The sequence below is a fragment of the Mastigoproctus giganteus genome, chromosome 12 (genome assembly GCF_048544385.1).
Source record: "Mastigoproctus giganteus isolate SK-2022 chromosome 12, ASM4854438v1, whole genome shotgun sequence".
NCBI classification, from domain to species: domain Eukaryota; kingdom Metazoa; phylum Arthropoda; class Arachnida; order Uropygi; family Thelyphonidae; genus Mastigoproctus; species Mastigoproctus giganteus.
Window position 1 is genome coordinate 58,336,285 of NC_143586.1, and position 15,553 is coordinate 58,351,837.

Here is a 15,553-nt window from a genome sequence, read left to right on the forward strand (position 1 = left end):
GGAATGTAGGTCGTTTTCTTTTGGCCAGAAAGTTGTTAATTACTGGAATTATTACTACACAGTAGTAATAATTCCAGTAATTATTAGTAATATTTATTGCCAGCTGGACAGTTAATGTAACTGAGGAGGAGAACATAGGTTGTTTATTTTGTTTTTTTATTTATTTAATATTTTAAAATTGAGCTGCAGTAAGTGGCACTTAGATCCACAGTGTCTGGTTTTACTCAGTTATATGAAGTTTAATATTATGCTATTACAGTATAGTGAATTTGTGGGGTTACCCCCCCCCTCCGAGGCTCGGTTTTTGCATTTGACAACATGTCTATCAACTCCCTGTTGTCGATTATATCCATTTTTCTCAAACATTCATAACAGTATATTTTTGAGACCTTTCAAAAACACGGGAGGCAAGTTTGAACAAACGTGCTCCTCTAAGGTGTCTAGTTTGTTTGAACAAACTTGACACCTTAGAGGAGATTTGATTGAGGTGTTTAAGGCTCTGAGAGGCATCAGTAAAATGAATGAGGAAGAAATTTTCAAGATTATAAATGATGCTAGAACTAGGGGACATAAATTCAAGTTAGGGGGGGGGGGAGATGTTTAGATTGGACTGCAGAAAGTTTTATTTTAGCCAGCGAGTTATAAATTACTGAAATAAGTTGCCTACATGGGTTGGCAGAGGCTGACAGTTTGGGGAAATTCAAAGGTCATCTGGAATAGTACCTTCGGGTGAGGGAAATGCATAGGATGATAGGTTTAATTTCCTTTCCTTTTATTAATTATTATTATTATTTATTTATTTTTTATCATTGTTTTATTTGGTTTTTTTTGGCTGGTGCAGCATAAGCCATAGGCTTTCTTGCACCATGCGGCCATTACTAATACTAATATAAAAGTAAATATTTGAATCTTAAATATTAATATCACTATAAATCCATACACCTTTATCGTAAAGTCTAAAAACAATGGAATTTTCTGTGGCAAATGTACAGAACTGCTAAAGCTTTATTTTGTATGTATCTACCCAATCATAGCAAACTATTTGCACAAATGCATGATTATTTGAATATCTCATGGGATGTTCTAATAATAATCCTTTTGTACAAACTTAGTATAAAGGTAGAAATAACTTTTCTCTCTGTTTTGTTTGTTTAAATTTTCTTGTTGATTTCGAGTTTCCAGAAAGTTGTATTTTAATTAATGTTTTTGTATTTTTTTTTATGTAGTGATCATACTGTTTTCTTTTCAATGTGTAGTTTTCAGTTTGATGCTTATATATATAATATTAATAAATATAAATATAATGATGGATGGTGTATTTGCCATATCCGATTTATTTATTTTTTTATTATCTCCCACCTTTCCTGGTTTTAACTCACTATTATTATAGTAATATATCTTATATATATATATATATATATATATATATATATATATAAGCTTACTTCCTTGCATCATATGCCTCTACTAATGGGGTGTGTGTGTGTGAACACACGCAAAATTAAAATAATAAATTTATTATTAAATAGGTAACAAACTAATATAACACTCTTTTGCAGTCCGACTTTGTAACATCTCATCATCCCTGTCATCATGATGCTGGGTGTCAAGTTCCAAGCCCATCTCCTGCTGGAGAACATAGTTCAAAGTGTAGCATAACCAGTGAATGGACTCCAGCTGAAGCACATCTGTTTGCCCAGGCTTTAGAAGCCTGTGGAAAGAATTTTGGTGCAATCAAGAAAGACTTTGTAAGTACTTTGCTTACTTACACTGCCTTCTCAAAACAAAATCACTGCATAAGAAAAAAGAGCTTCTGTTTCTATTGCATTTTATTAAGTTGCACTTTTTTTTGATACATAAAAGCTTTTTTGGTTTCTTAGCATGCTTATTGTTTTGGAATGATAAAGTCTAATGTGTAATTAAAATTATTAGATTAGGCAAACTGTATATTGATTTTTCTTAAAGTATTTATCTTTAATTTGCAAATGATTTCATTGATGTTAAGTCCAAGATTTGTTAATTTAATTTAGTAGAATTAGCCATTTTTGCCAAGCGAAAACATAGCATTAAATTTGTTGCTCAGTCAGTCTGAATTATCTGAATATGGATTAAACATATCATTTAATTTATAAAACATAAGCTGATATAGCTTGCTATAAGAAAGTTTCCTATAAAAATATGCATGCTTAAATGCAGTTCAGCAGTATTAGACGTTGGGAGGGGGGGGAACAAAAAAAAAAGAAAGAAAAAAAAAAAAAGAATGGTCCTGGAATGCTTGAGTAGTACAATAAATTGAATAATTGCTTGAATTAAAAAAAAAAAAAATTACATCAACTAGTTATCTTATTTTGCATGTATATAAAAATTAGTTATTGCTTATTATTGGCCATCAGCACATTTCTTTATTTCATAGCTATCATTTATTCTTGTAAGGTTTTTCTTATATGATGTTCATTTTTAATTTATTTAAGAAAACTCTGAATATCTGAATTCTATTATGGTTGAGTTTCTTTATGGTATTAGTGTCTTCAGTTGTAATGTAGAATAAAGTTCAGTTATACATCACTGTCAGCATAAGTAAGATTATGTGCTGACATAAGTTTATAAGAATATAATCTTACTTGTGTATAATTGAACTTTATTCTGCCAATTGGCAGATCATGCCCCAATGCTGAAGTTGCCAGTCTGATGTAGCTGAATCATAACTTCCCTTGTTTGGGCAATAGTATTTTATTTTGTATAACAGAATCTTTTTTTTTTTTTTTTTTTTTGCATAGTACAGCAATGAATTTAATACTGCTAGATATATTTAATGGGTTACTGAAGGCTCTGAGGTTATCTAACAATGAGGAAATTCCCCACACACTTCCTGAGGTAGGCTTGTGGGGAAGTGATTGGGATTCAGACACCATTTTCATTTCTCATCTTGTGGTATAGCCTGCCTTTTTCTTTTCTTTTTTCTTTTTTTGTTGTTGCTTTTGCTGTTGCTAGTGTTTTGATAGCACCTGAGGTTTCTCTCATATCTGTCTTATGTGTCATTGTATTGTAGCTAAACATGAACAAGCTAGTGATGTGTGATATCATATTTTAGATATGTTATATTGTTTACATTACATAACTGGCCTTTTTTGTAACCAAGGAGAAGTGATGTGAGGAAGACTCTTTCTGATTTCCACCCTTAGTTATAAGGAGATGAGTCACTGCTGCTTATAAACTCTTGATGGGGACTGCAAAGATCTCCCCCACACCAAAAAAAGTAGGCGTGAAATCCCAACCTTCTAAGCCCCTATATGTTCAGCTAGAACCCGACCCCTTTCAGGAGGGAGTCAACCACACATGCACATATCCAGTGTGAGTGAGTAGTGATCAGACATTCTTCACATAGATGGAATCAAGGTTTTTATATTCAAGTGATTTTCTTCGTTGGACCATTGAATTTCTATTTTCGAAACTATTCTTTCCACATTTCTTGTGTGCTGTAATGGCAAACAAAATGCTATACAATTTTTCAAATTCTGAAGTCTGTTGAAATTCAAATTTTGTAAAAAAAATGTGACCACTGGCCACAGCGAGATCTGTTAAGTCTTTCTTATCATTCCTTTCTCTCAATTCTTCTGTAATCAAATTTTTAAGCAGTGAAAACTGATTAAATAACAAATTTTCATCAACTTGGAAGCTCATATTAGTAACATATTTACACATATTTTGCACATCTTCACAAACTGGGGACTTTTTAAGAGCATCCACTCCTTCACTTCAATTTCAGTAAGGGTTCAACCCATTTTTTTAGATAGTCACAGGTCATAATGTACATCTCAAAAATTTCCTATTTAAATGTTTCTATTTCATCCTTTTAAATATTATTATCCTACAAAACTCTGGGGACACACAAAGGAATAAATTTTTCGTCAATGTGTAATGTAAGCATGTCGATGATTTCTTGGATGTAATTCTTTACCTCATATGCTATTTTGTGCAACTTTGATTTTCAGAATTTGTTTATTAAATAAATCAAGAATGTTGATCATTACTTGAAGTATGTTTCATTTACTGGTGATTCAAAAAATTTCACAATAAATTTGGTGACTTTTCCTCTGAAGAATATTCTTTCACTGCTTCTGACATTTCAATATTCTCTCTACTGCATTGTAGAAACTCAACCAGCAAATTTTTGAATGAGTCAGTAACTTTTCATACTGCTGCATATCTAATAGAGAACAAACATTTTTCAGTTGCTCGGTACATACTGCATAAGTTGAAAAGCACAACAGTATTTTTACCACAACCATTTTTATATCATAGGATAATCTCTCAGCTCCAGACTGCATTGCGTTTTGCAAAATACTTGCAGAATATCAACGTCTAGTAAATTGAGATCTTGCATAATTTATAAAAGACAGTGTTTGTGCATTTTCTTAACAGTCCCCAAAAATTAATGGTAGTGTTATCTACTGCATAAGCAATGCACTTCTTTATATCAACACCATACTTACAAAGCGTGTTAATTATGAAATCAACAGTGGAATGCTGACCGGGCTAGCCGGGTGGGTAAAGTACCTGCCTGGCAACCCAAAGGTTGCGGAGTCGAATCCCGCCTTGCACCTGGATCAGAGTAGTGCAAAAACTTTGGGAGGTGCATTATGGCCACAGAAGCCGATGTGCCAACAACTAACAAAAAAAAAACAAACAAAAAAAAAAAAAAAAAACAGTGGAATTGGAAGTTTCATTTGGTAGCGATTCAGTTTTTAATATTTTTCCTGAATTTCTTTTGTTTTCCAAAAATAAGGAATAACTAAAGGGAAACTCTTTTCTGTTTTGTTGATTGCTTGCATCCGTAGATATTTCAAAACACTGACTTTTTTCAAATCTGCCGATAAATCTTGTGTACAAAATACCCAAATAATGTTTTGAATAAGAACTGCAGTTTTAGTTTGTGTGCATGAATATATACCAGCTATTTCTGAGAATAAAATAATTCATTGTTGCCACAGCTGATCTGTTTAATGATATGTTAGGCCATTGTAAACTCACTTGCTGCAGTAAGATAGTCCTCGACTGGATTTTTCACTTGAAAGTACCACGTAATATTTGTGAACAACCGGCATTTCCAGGTTGATTTGATTTTATGCTTTTTGTATTAACATGGTAAGTTACTCAGATTTCCTACCATGATCAATGTTTATGTAGCATTTGCACATTTTGCACTCCACTTCATTATCAGTTCTTCTCTTGGGGGGAACTCCACTGTTTCGAATACAGTTGTGGCCCCGTATCCTCTGATTCGGTATCCGCTGATTCAGTTACCCGTGGTCAACCTCGGAAAAAAATGAAAAACCTAGCATGTACTACTTGCGTGTCCAATGCGATGCTTCCCTTTATTTTTTACAATGTTGATTTTAAATTGAATAGCTTCCCTTTATTTTTTACAATGTTGCATATGGTTTGGTCACCAACATTATAATGGTTCTTTAGAGATTTAGCGGATGGACCGTTTTCAAACTTTTGAATAATTTCAAGTTTTTGTTTAATTTTAAAGCACAACTCTTGCATTTGCCCATCATTTTCACAATTTCTAAACAAAAAAAAAAAAGTTACAATAAAAAAAAAAAAAAAAAAATCAGACATCCCCGACATAAATAACGAAACAAAATTTGTTCTTTTGCGGTGCAGCAGAATACAATGATCGATGCGATGCACTAAATAAAACTAAACATTTGGGCTCTTTTTCTTCTTCTTTTCCTTTTTTTTTTTTGTTTTGTTTTGTTTTGTTTTGAGTGGTAGGTGTGTAGACAGTGGGGGTTGCAAGATAATCGGTACACTAATCTCCCAATGACAACTTGTAATGGTGCTTATTTATGACTTGCAAAATATCTGTTTATACTAGTTATTACTCATTTTATGATTTCTGGTTTTTTTCTTTTTTTAATTTGGAGTCTTGAAGTGTCCCGGTAAATGGAGAATCTGCTCTACTTTATTATTACCGTATTTAATGTTGGTAATGTGTGTTTAATTTATCAATTAAACTTTATTATACATATGTACAAGAAATTCATGTTATATATGGAGTCAGCAGGTGTTCACTTATATCTGTGGTTTCAGCCATCCATGGTAGATCCTGGAATGTATCCCCCGCTGATAAGGGGTCTTGCTGTATTCTTCCTTAAAGGCAGTGTAGGAATCATTTTCACCTCTGCCTGCAGCTATTGTTAATCTGTTAGTCCATGTATTCACCCCCCCCCCAAGATAGCAGTTTTCCATCCCTGTAGAAGCATTCTCTTCTGTTAACAAGCACATGCCATGCTGAGAAAAGCTCTACTCCTTGAGCCTTGCACAATCTCTGCAGGGCTGAATTGGTTGACAAGGCTCTCATCATGTAGTCCCTCCTGTCGTATCCTGGCAGAATTTCAGACACTTTCAAATTTAACCTTAACTCATGATTTATTTCATCATTTCTCTGTACTTGTTAAATAAGTCCTCAGATCTGCTCTTACTGTCATTAGGACCAATGTGTACACAACAATATCACCCTTTGATACCTTAAATGATATAGAGCAGATGATATCCTTTTGCACAATATATTTCCCATTTTGCTGACAATAGAATCACCAACAATAGTTATGTCCTGTGGTTCTGGCACCTTCTGCTTTTGGGGTTGCTGCTGTGTTGGCTTATGTGCAAATGCAAGCTCTGGCCTTGAGGTGGCAGCTGAGAACTTGATGGTCTTTTCATTTTAATACTTTCAAGACATTCACAACACCTGGAACAAGTAGTGCACCCATCTTCCCCATCTGACGGGCCAGTATTTTCAGTTGATATTATCCTATTGAGTTACCATGTGAGCCATCATAAGAAATATCCACCAGCTAACAGGCAGGCTAGTTTGAGGACAATTCTTTGTGCCAGTTCCTAGAGCCATCTCCATAGGAGAATGAACATTTTTTGCACAAACATACTCACATTTGAACAGTAGCTTTATTGCATAAGCCTTCTGTCAACTAGGTCAATAGTGATGTCAGTACCTCTGCTATGTTGATCAGCTTGATTCAGTTATGAAATGTCACTCCTTAGGATAGAGCAGTTGAACCTTGCAGTAACACTGCTCATGAATGTTTGAACTTTGTTTCATTTTATCATTAGTAAGCTGTTAGCTTTTGTTTCCTGTGGACCTTTGTTTCTGTATTTTAATTATGCTAAAATATTGTTTGTGGCTGCACTAATAAGGTGGAATAGTTACCTTAGAAACAACTGTTTGTTTAAGTGTTAAATATATAGTTATATTAAATTATTTGCTGAACTATGCAGGCAGTGTTCTTTTAATATAGTTATTTAAGATTAAAATGTGTGAATTGTTATTTTAGTGAATTTAAGGTTTAGTTCTCCATTTTGTTTATTAACTTTGCTTAATAGTAGAGAGGGAATTCTTTTAGTGCCAAAGTTTTCTTTGTATGGGCTTATTTTCTATAGTTGAATGCTTAATTTTTTTATTGTTACATCAGGATGGTTTACAGTTCAGCATGTTACATTACCTTTAACTTGTTGTACATGGAAGTAAACTGAATATTTTCATAGTGATTCTAGATACATGTATCTTGCAAGTTATGCGTTTGATGTTTTCCTGGAAATTGTTGTTTAAAATGAAAACATATGACCTAGAAATTATTTTTCTGTAGAAAGTAATGTAATAAACCTGGGATTACATTCTGGATTTTCTTATCATGCATACATGCGACAGCCCTCTCTATGTATAAAATTGAGTGTTATGCTTTGAGCATCACAAAGTGGAGACCGTTCATTAGTTTCCACCATGGAAAAACTTAGTGCAGCAAAAACCTTGTTATAATCTGTTTCCACTAGGGAAAAACCTAGTGGAAATCAATTAATGTGCAAGTTTAAGTAACTGTTTGCAGAAACACATTGTGTATATGAAGACTACATGTGGCCACTGCTACATCAATGTGAATTGATTTTTCCGTGGTATCGTACTCTAGTTTGAGTAGCTGTTTATAGACAAGAATTGTCTATAAACAAGACTGTGGGATTGTAGCCACTACTGTTGTTCTGTCTGAAAGTAACATGCAATGTGATTTGGATCTGTTAGACATCACTGAACAAGTACAGTCTTCTTTAGACAACTTTTATGATCATTTAACAGATAAAATATTAGCACGTAACAGCTTGCTTTGGAATTCCAATTGTTTATTAATCGCCCAGTTTATTTGATTAATATTAATCGTGTATTAATCAAATGCAATGTCATGCCTATGAAAAATACAGTAGAATCTCATTAATACAAACTTGCTTTATATGAAATTCTCATTTGTGCAAAGCATATTGTTCCCCTGTGGAAGAATAGGCTTTTCTATTTAAACATGTTTGTTTATTACAAAATTCATGGCACCTCCATAGCCAGGTGGGCAGGAGCAGCAGTGCGTAGCACATGCTTCTTGATTAAACCGGGGTTCAAGCTCGTGAGCCACCAAATACGGAGGATGCGGAAAGGTCGGGGAATGACCACCGCATATCCCCGGAGCAATATGGCCTTAGTTGCTAATGCTCCTAAGGCCTTAGTTGCTAATGCTCCTAAAAACCAAATAACAACAACAAAATTCGTTTAGTTATTACAAAGTCCATTTTTACTCTGTCAGAAATAATGTAATTTTTGTATGGTTAATACAAAGCTCAGCACAGTTGTCCTACTGTTGTTCCATCATCAGCATGTGAGTGACTCTGTTGGTTCTGAGTGTCCTGAAAAAGTAGTACTAACGTGTTAGAATTTGTTTTTATATAAACAAAAAAACCAGTTTATGGTAGATACAATATAAATTCATTCTGAAAAACATTGTCAGTCAATTGTTATGCTGTGTTCAGTGAGTCTTTTGTTATAATCTGTTTGTTGTGCCATTTTTAAAAATGATGATATTTCAAGGATGGAAGCTGATATCTTTTTGGAGCTTGTCTTTAAAACATTTGTTAATATTAAATCTCATCTAGCAGTTATGGCAACAAAGCATGAATGGAGAGAATAATTAAGCCTGGAAGTTAAACTGAAAATTATACAAAAGGTTAATAGGATGGAACCGAGTTAAATGGATATTGCAAAGGAATTCAACATCCCTTTAGATATTTGGTCTACACACACACACACACACACACTTGAATGTGGCACTGGAACAGTAATAAAGGGGGGGGGGGGAGATTAATTTGTGGTGTAGAACTTTAGAAGCTTGAAACCAAAGTATTTGAATAGCACCAACAAATTTTTGCATCTAATTTTTAGTATGAGGTCCAATTTTGCGAGAAAAGGCTGATTATCTAGCTCATTAACATGCCATTAGTGACTTCAAATGGAGCACTGACTTCCAAGATTTAAGGACAGGAATAATGTAATTTTGTGAAATGTTTGCAGTGAACCTGGATCAGTAGATAAAGAGAAGTGCTACAGGCTGGGTGTGTTCTGTATGGTTTATTCTTGAAAAATATGAGGCAAAGGATATTTTTCATTTTGATGGAGTTGAGTATATTTTATAATTTGCTGCCAAACAAAACCCCCTTCTCTTTGAGAAGAGTCTTGTAATAGTGAAAAATTAAATAACAGAGAATTACTAATCTGTTATGTTGCAATGCAGATGGCTGTAGAAAACTGCACCCACTTGTTGTTGGTTAATTTTCCAACCAAGCTGTTTTTTAAAGGAGTTAATCAACTTCCATGCAATTATGATGCCAGTTGAAGTGCTTGGCTTGCAGTTTTCAGCCTTGGTATTGAGAGCAGACAGAAGAATGGCTTCAGAATAAAAGGAACATTTTGAACAATTCTAGATCATTGTGCAGTACATTCTGCTAAGGAAGTTGAAGAATATACAGCTTTTGTTTTACCTTCTGATACTAATTTTATGTAGCCACTGGATCAAGGCATTATTTTTAACTTCAAGAGGGCATATAGAGCCCACCTGAAGGTACTTGATAAACAACATAGGAGGGAACAATTTGCAGCCAAAGTGGAATGCCTTGGATACTGTCCGAAATATTGTTATTGCATGGACTAGCTTTGCATCAAGTGTGATAATCAACTTCTTTAGAAAGAGCGATTTTGGAGAGGACATCATAGAAAAACATGGTTCAGCAAATGAATGTGGTAACAACATTGGACTTTGAAGGAGCATATGGATTTTGTTGGTGAATTGAAAAGTTTGGTAAAGTGGATGATGGAGTTGCAACTGTAGAAGTGCCAACACCAGAAGAGTTGCTGAGCACACAAAGCAAACTGATGAAGTTTTTGTTACTAGCAATGAAGGTGAAGAAGCACACATGGCGCCTCGGTAGCCAGGTGGGAAGGAGCAGCAGTGCGTAGCACACGCTTCTTGATTAGACTGGGGTTCGAGCCCGCGACCACCAAATACGGAGGATGCGGAAAGGTCAGGGAATGACCACCGCATATCCCGGAGCAATATGGCCTTAGTTGCTAATGCTCCTAAAAACCAAATAACAAACAAACAAACGAAGAAGCACACACTCTTCTAAAAAGATGCCCAAAATGCTTTGAACATAATAGAGAATGTATCTGTGCTATAGTGAAGAATGCATATAAGACAACTGTGCAAATGAAATTAATTCTTTCATTAAATAAGATTAATTTAAATTAAACAGTTAATTGGTTTGTATGTGTCTTTAAGGCTATATTAAAGCCATAATTCTTTTTTACTGCTTTGTGATACTAATTACATATACACAAGGGGGATTCAAAAAAGATTTGTATTCATCCAGAAGTAGTTGTAGAAAGATAAATTTTTTTTTGTTTGATACCTTGAATTCTCTAAGCAACCACACATTTTTGTTTCGATATGACAATTCATTTTTTTCTCTCCTTACAACGTTGAATGAAGTGTTACAACGGATGAAGTGGAATGCAGATCAGTGATTCGGTTCCTCTTTCTGCAAGAGGAAGCACCCAAAACAATCCATGAAGAAATAGTTGCTGTTTATTGAGACCACTGCCCAGGTTACAGTGTTCTTCCACATTGCTGTAAACAATTCAAATGTGGAAAAACCTCATTGCATGATAAAGAAATCCCACGAAGCCCAACAACTGCTGTAACAGAAAATAGTGTTTTGCAAAAATGGAGGCATTAATCCTGGAAGATGGACATATTAGCATCAAAGAAATAGCTGCAGAGCTCCAAATTAGTTAGGGTCTGTGAAGAACATCATCCATCAACAGTTGCATATGAGTAAAGTGTCTGCTAGATGCGTTCCCAGACTTCTGACTCCTTGTGAGGAGGAGGTGGAAAGAGAACAATGTTCACATGAAATGTTGTCGATGTGCCAGGAAAAGCAAAAGGAGTTTTTTCATGGCTAGTCACCATGAATGAAACTTCAGTCCATCACTATGAAACTAAACAAATGTCAAAACAAGGGAAACATGCAGAATCACTACCCACCAAAAAGGCAAAGGTGCTGACAAGGTGATGCTGTCAGTTTTTAGCGATCAGCATGGTGTAATATTAACAGATTATCTTCAAAAGGGCGAACTGTGTTGGTGAAGTATTATTCCAACCTCCTCATAAAGCTACGTGTTGCTATAAAAGAAAAATGATGGGGAAAGCTGTCAAAAGGTGTGCACCTGCTCCACAATAATGTCCCTGCACATTCCTCACATGCTTCATTGAGGTGTGTCCATGAATGTGAATTTGAAATATTGCTGCATCCTGCTTATTCCCTGACCTTGCACCCTCAGATTTCTGCCTTGAAGCCATCACTTTGTAGAAAACACTTTGCTGCTGATATGAGGTGATTTCTGCTGTTGAATTGTGGTTTGAAGGACAGTCAATCATGCTTTGAAGGACTTCTACAAAGCTGGCCTATGGAAGTGTGTTGAGAGATGGCAAAAATGTGTCATTTTGTTTGGTGATTATGTTGAAAAAGTGTAATACACTGTTTGCTTCAACCTTCTAGCTCATGCTATATTTTTTATTTCAGTTATATTGTTTCTTTTCTCTTAGTTTATCTTATAAAAGAATATCTAAACAAAATATGTATTATTCTTATACAAGGCTTTTTTTTTATTGTTTTTATTTTTAATTTCTTGTGAGAAAGACACATTGGAATTAACTAATTCTAATAATTTTAATAAAAGATTAAACAAAACTGCACTTTATGTAAATTTTTTGAAGGCAAAAAATTATTATTGAAACAATCTGGAAAGAAAACTATACAGAAAACATTCCAGTAACCCAACCATTTAGAGATCAACTTTATTTATTTTTGGTATTATTTCATTTATTTTTTTATTGTTGTTAGTTATATGTACCAAAAAAAAAAAAAAAAAAGTCAAAGACACTTCTGGTGGACCTTATTGCTGAAAACCTTGTTGTTAAAAAAACATGGAATTTTAGGTCTCTTGAACAACAGCGATAATTGCAGTAGTAATATATGCTAATATTATTAAACTTAAATAAGTGGTACATCACTGAGGTTAATTTGTTTCATTTTGCCTTGTTATTAAGTATTAATTACTTCATTTTATTTCTAATTAAATACAGTAGAACCTCATAAATCTGACATCTTTGGGGACGGCGTGTTCCGGATTTTTGAAAATTCTGGTTTTTGAAGATTGCGCATGTAGCCTAAGTATTCAGGGTAATTCATAATTTTTATTAGATAAGACATTAGCTGTAATCTCCACAGAAAGTCACCAGCATTAAGTCAAAATGTTAACTTGTACTATTTGATTGGTCCAGTGTAATGTATTTGTTACACTAGAAACAAGTACAGTATGTACTTGTATAAGAAATAAAGGTTGTAGGTTTGAATTCTACTTTTGGTATGGGTGTTGCGATTGTACAGTATTTTTTAATATAAGTTATAAATAGTGCAGTACGATTTCAGCAATCAAATCACCTTTAAAACTAAATGTATACTAACTGTACTATTAAGTACTACACTGTGAACTAACACTGAATATCTTGCAAAATGAATGATTTTATACATTACCATGGCTGCCAATTCTCCTGATGTATGATGGAGAATCCATCTTTTTGATTTGATTCTGCAGATTTCATTTCTAATGCATTCAATATTCCCAAGGATAATATCCTCTCCCAGTTGAACTTAATGTTATATTAAAAACTAATATGATTAAAGATTTATTTTCAAAAAAAAATTAAGCAGTTTCAACACCTAGCTTATATTGCTGATAGTCTAGAAATGAACCAAACTCTGCCTTCCCCATCAATTAATTAGTAAAGGCCACTTTACTTTAATTACAAAAGACCAGCTAGAGACAAATACAAAGATGATACATGCTTCATGTTAAAACAGGTTAACATGGTAAAACTTTACTGTAAGGTGTTTTGTATATACAGTGTGGAGGAGGGAACCATCAATGCAAGTTACATATTGTACTGTTCAGATGATTTATATGCTGATACAGTTCAGTGAAGTATTACAACTTCAAATATATAATATGCTTATAGCACAAGCTGTGTGACTTTATGAATAAATTTGATAAATTACGGAATTAATTTGGCAGCCAGTGACTTTCTATCGTGAATTCCTAAGATAAAAGCATGTTTCCTTACAGTAGTCAAGTCTGTTATCTCCAACAGAATTCATAGATAGTAAGTTGCCTGACTAGGTTATTGGAAGCAGTAAGTAAAATATTTTTTAACTTTAACTTAGATATAATATGTTGAGAACCTATTTGTCATCTAATAATACTATTCAGAGAACAAGTTTCTTATTGAAACAAATGAATTTTAAAAGAAGAAATAGTTTTCATTATTTCTCAATATCATTAACAGTAAAGAAGTAGATATTTTACAGATTAGCTCTGTCAATATCAGTGTGAGAACCTATCATAAAAAGTTAACTTGCCATCCTTGACATTTTAGTATTTACTCATAGCAATGTTTGAGGGTCAAAGGATATTAAACTAGGTGAAAAAAAACTGAATTCAGATTTCTTTCTGGTGTAGATGGGAAAATGCTGTTAACAACCAATCAATAGCAGTGCCATTGTTATGAACAAAATTTTGACTCAACATTTTTGAAGAGGTGCAGTCTGTCACAATATCTTCCTTGAAGAAATCATAATCAGTTGATATCTAACAGACAATCCAAACAGAAGTCCATAGATAGAAAAATCCTAAGTAAACTAATGTTTTAAAGCATATTGGTTAACAATCCTGTGACTGCATTTTAACCTAAAATCTGTATTTTGTCAGTGAAATTTAATATCTAGTGCAAATTTAAAAATATCCTGCCTTTTCCAAAAAACCTGTTTATCTCTCTTTTTTTTTTTTTTTTTTTTGTCTATTTTTGCCAAAAACCTCCTGTTTTCCTTTTACCAATAAATACCTAATCTCCAGCTTTTTGAAAGTCAAAAGTAAGCAGCTGTGTATTGCAAACACTCACTCACTCACTCACTCACTCACTCACTCACTCACTCACTCACTCACTCACTCACTCACTCACTCACTCACTCACTCACTCACTCACTCACTCACTCACTCACTCACTCACTCACTCACTCACTCACTCACTCACTCACTCACTCACTCACTCACTCACTCACTCACTCACTCACTCACTCACTCACTCACTCACTCACTCACTCACTCACTCACTCACTCACTCACTCACTCACTCACTCACTCACTCACTCACTCACTCACTCACTCACTCACTCACTCACTCACTCACTCACTCACTCACTCACTCACTCACTCACTCACTCACTCACTCACTCACTCACTCACTCACTCACTCACTCACTCACTCACTCACTCACTCACTCACTCACTCACTCACTCACTCACTCACTCACTCACTCACTCACTCACTCACTCACTCACTCACTCACTCACTCACTCACTCACTCACTCACTCACTCACTCACTCACTCACTCACTCACTCACTCACTCACTCACTCACTCACTCACTCACTCACTCACTCACTCACTCACTCACTCACTCACTCACTCACTCACTCACTCACTCACTCACTCACTCACTCACTCACTCACTCACTCACTCACTCACTCACTCACTCACTCACTCACTCACTCAAGTATGTAAAACTGAAAGAAACTGGTGTTTTGGAATTATTACTGGAACATAATGGGCAAATTTGTCACCTTCAGTGGTTTTGTTTTTAGGCAGCCAACCTATTTTCCCTCTGTCCCTTTTACTGTCAACTACCCTCGGTGAAATAATCAAAAAGCTGTGGATTTTTAAGGTTTTATTGTATTAATTAAAACATTTTAATTAAATTTCAGTAAAATACCTAGTTACAGTTTAACTTGGCATTTCTCAAACTGGAATTTTCAGATATACTTCAGGTTCTAATGTGATCTGAATGACATCAAATAGAGAGTAGGAACAAGAGAATAAAGGAAGTGCTTTGAATTATTAGTTGTTAATTATACCAATGGAAAACTGATGTTGATACAGGAAACCTTTATCCATATGCAGGTGCCCATGCTGACAAAAAAAAACAAAAAGTATCAATGATTACTTGAATCTGACATTTCTTGGATTCCATGAACCACATCCCCAT

At 34.4% G+C, this 15,553-nt stretch overlaps 1 protein-coding gene across 2 annotated transcripts in view; it reads left to right on the forward strand.

Annotated features, from left to right (window-relative positions):
- The window catches only part of LOC150077091 (uncharacterized), a 347,053-nt gene that overhangs the window by 133,526 nt on the left and 197,974 nt on the right, over positions 1-15,553 (forward strand). For both annotated transcript variants that reach the window (XM_090386103.1, XM_090386104.1), the window contains exon 5: positions 1,560-1,748. In XM_090386103.1, the coding sequence (XP_090242229.1) occupies positions 1,560-1,748 (189 nt within the window). The remainder of the gene's footprint in view (positions 1-1,559; positions 1,749-15,553) is intronic.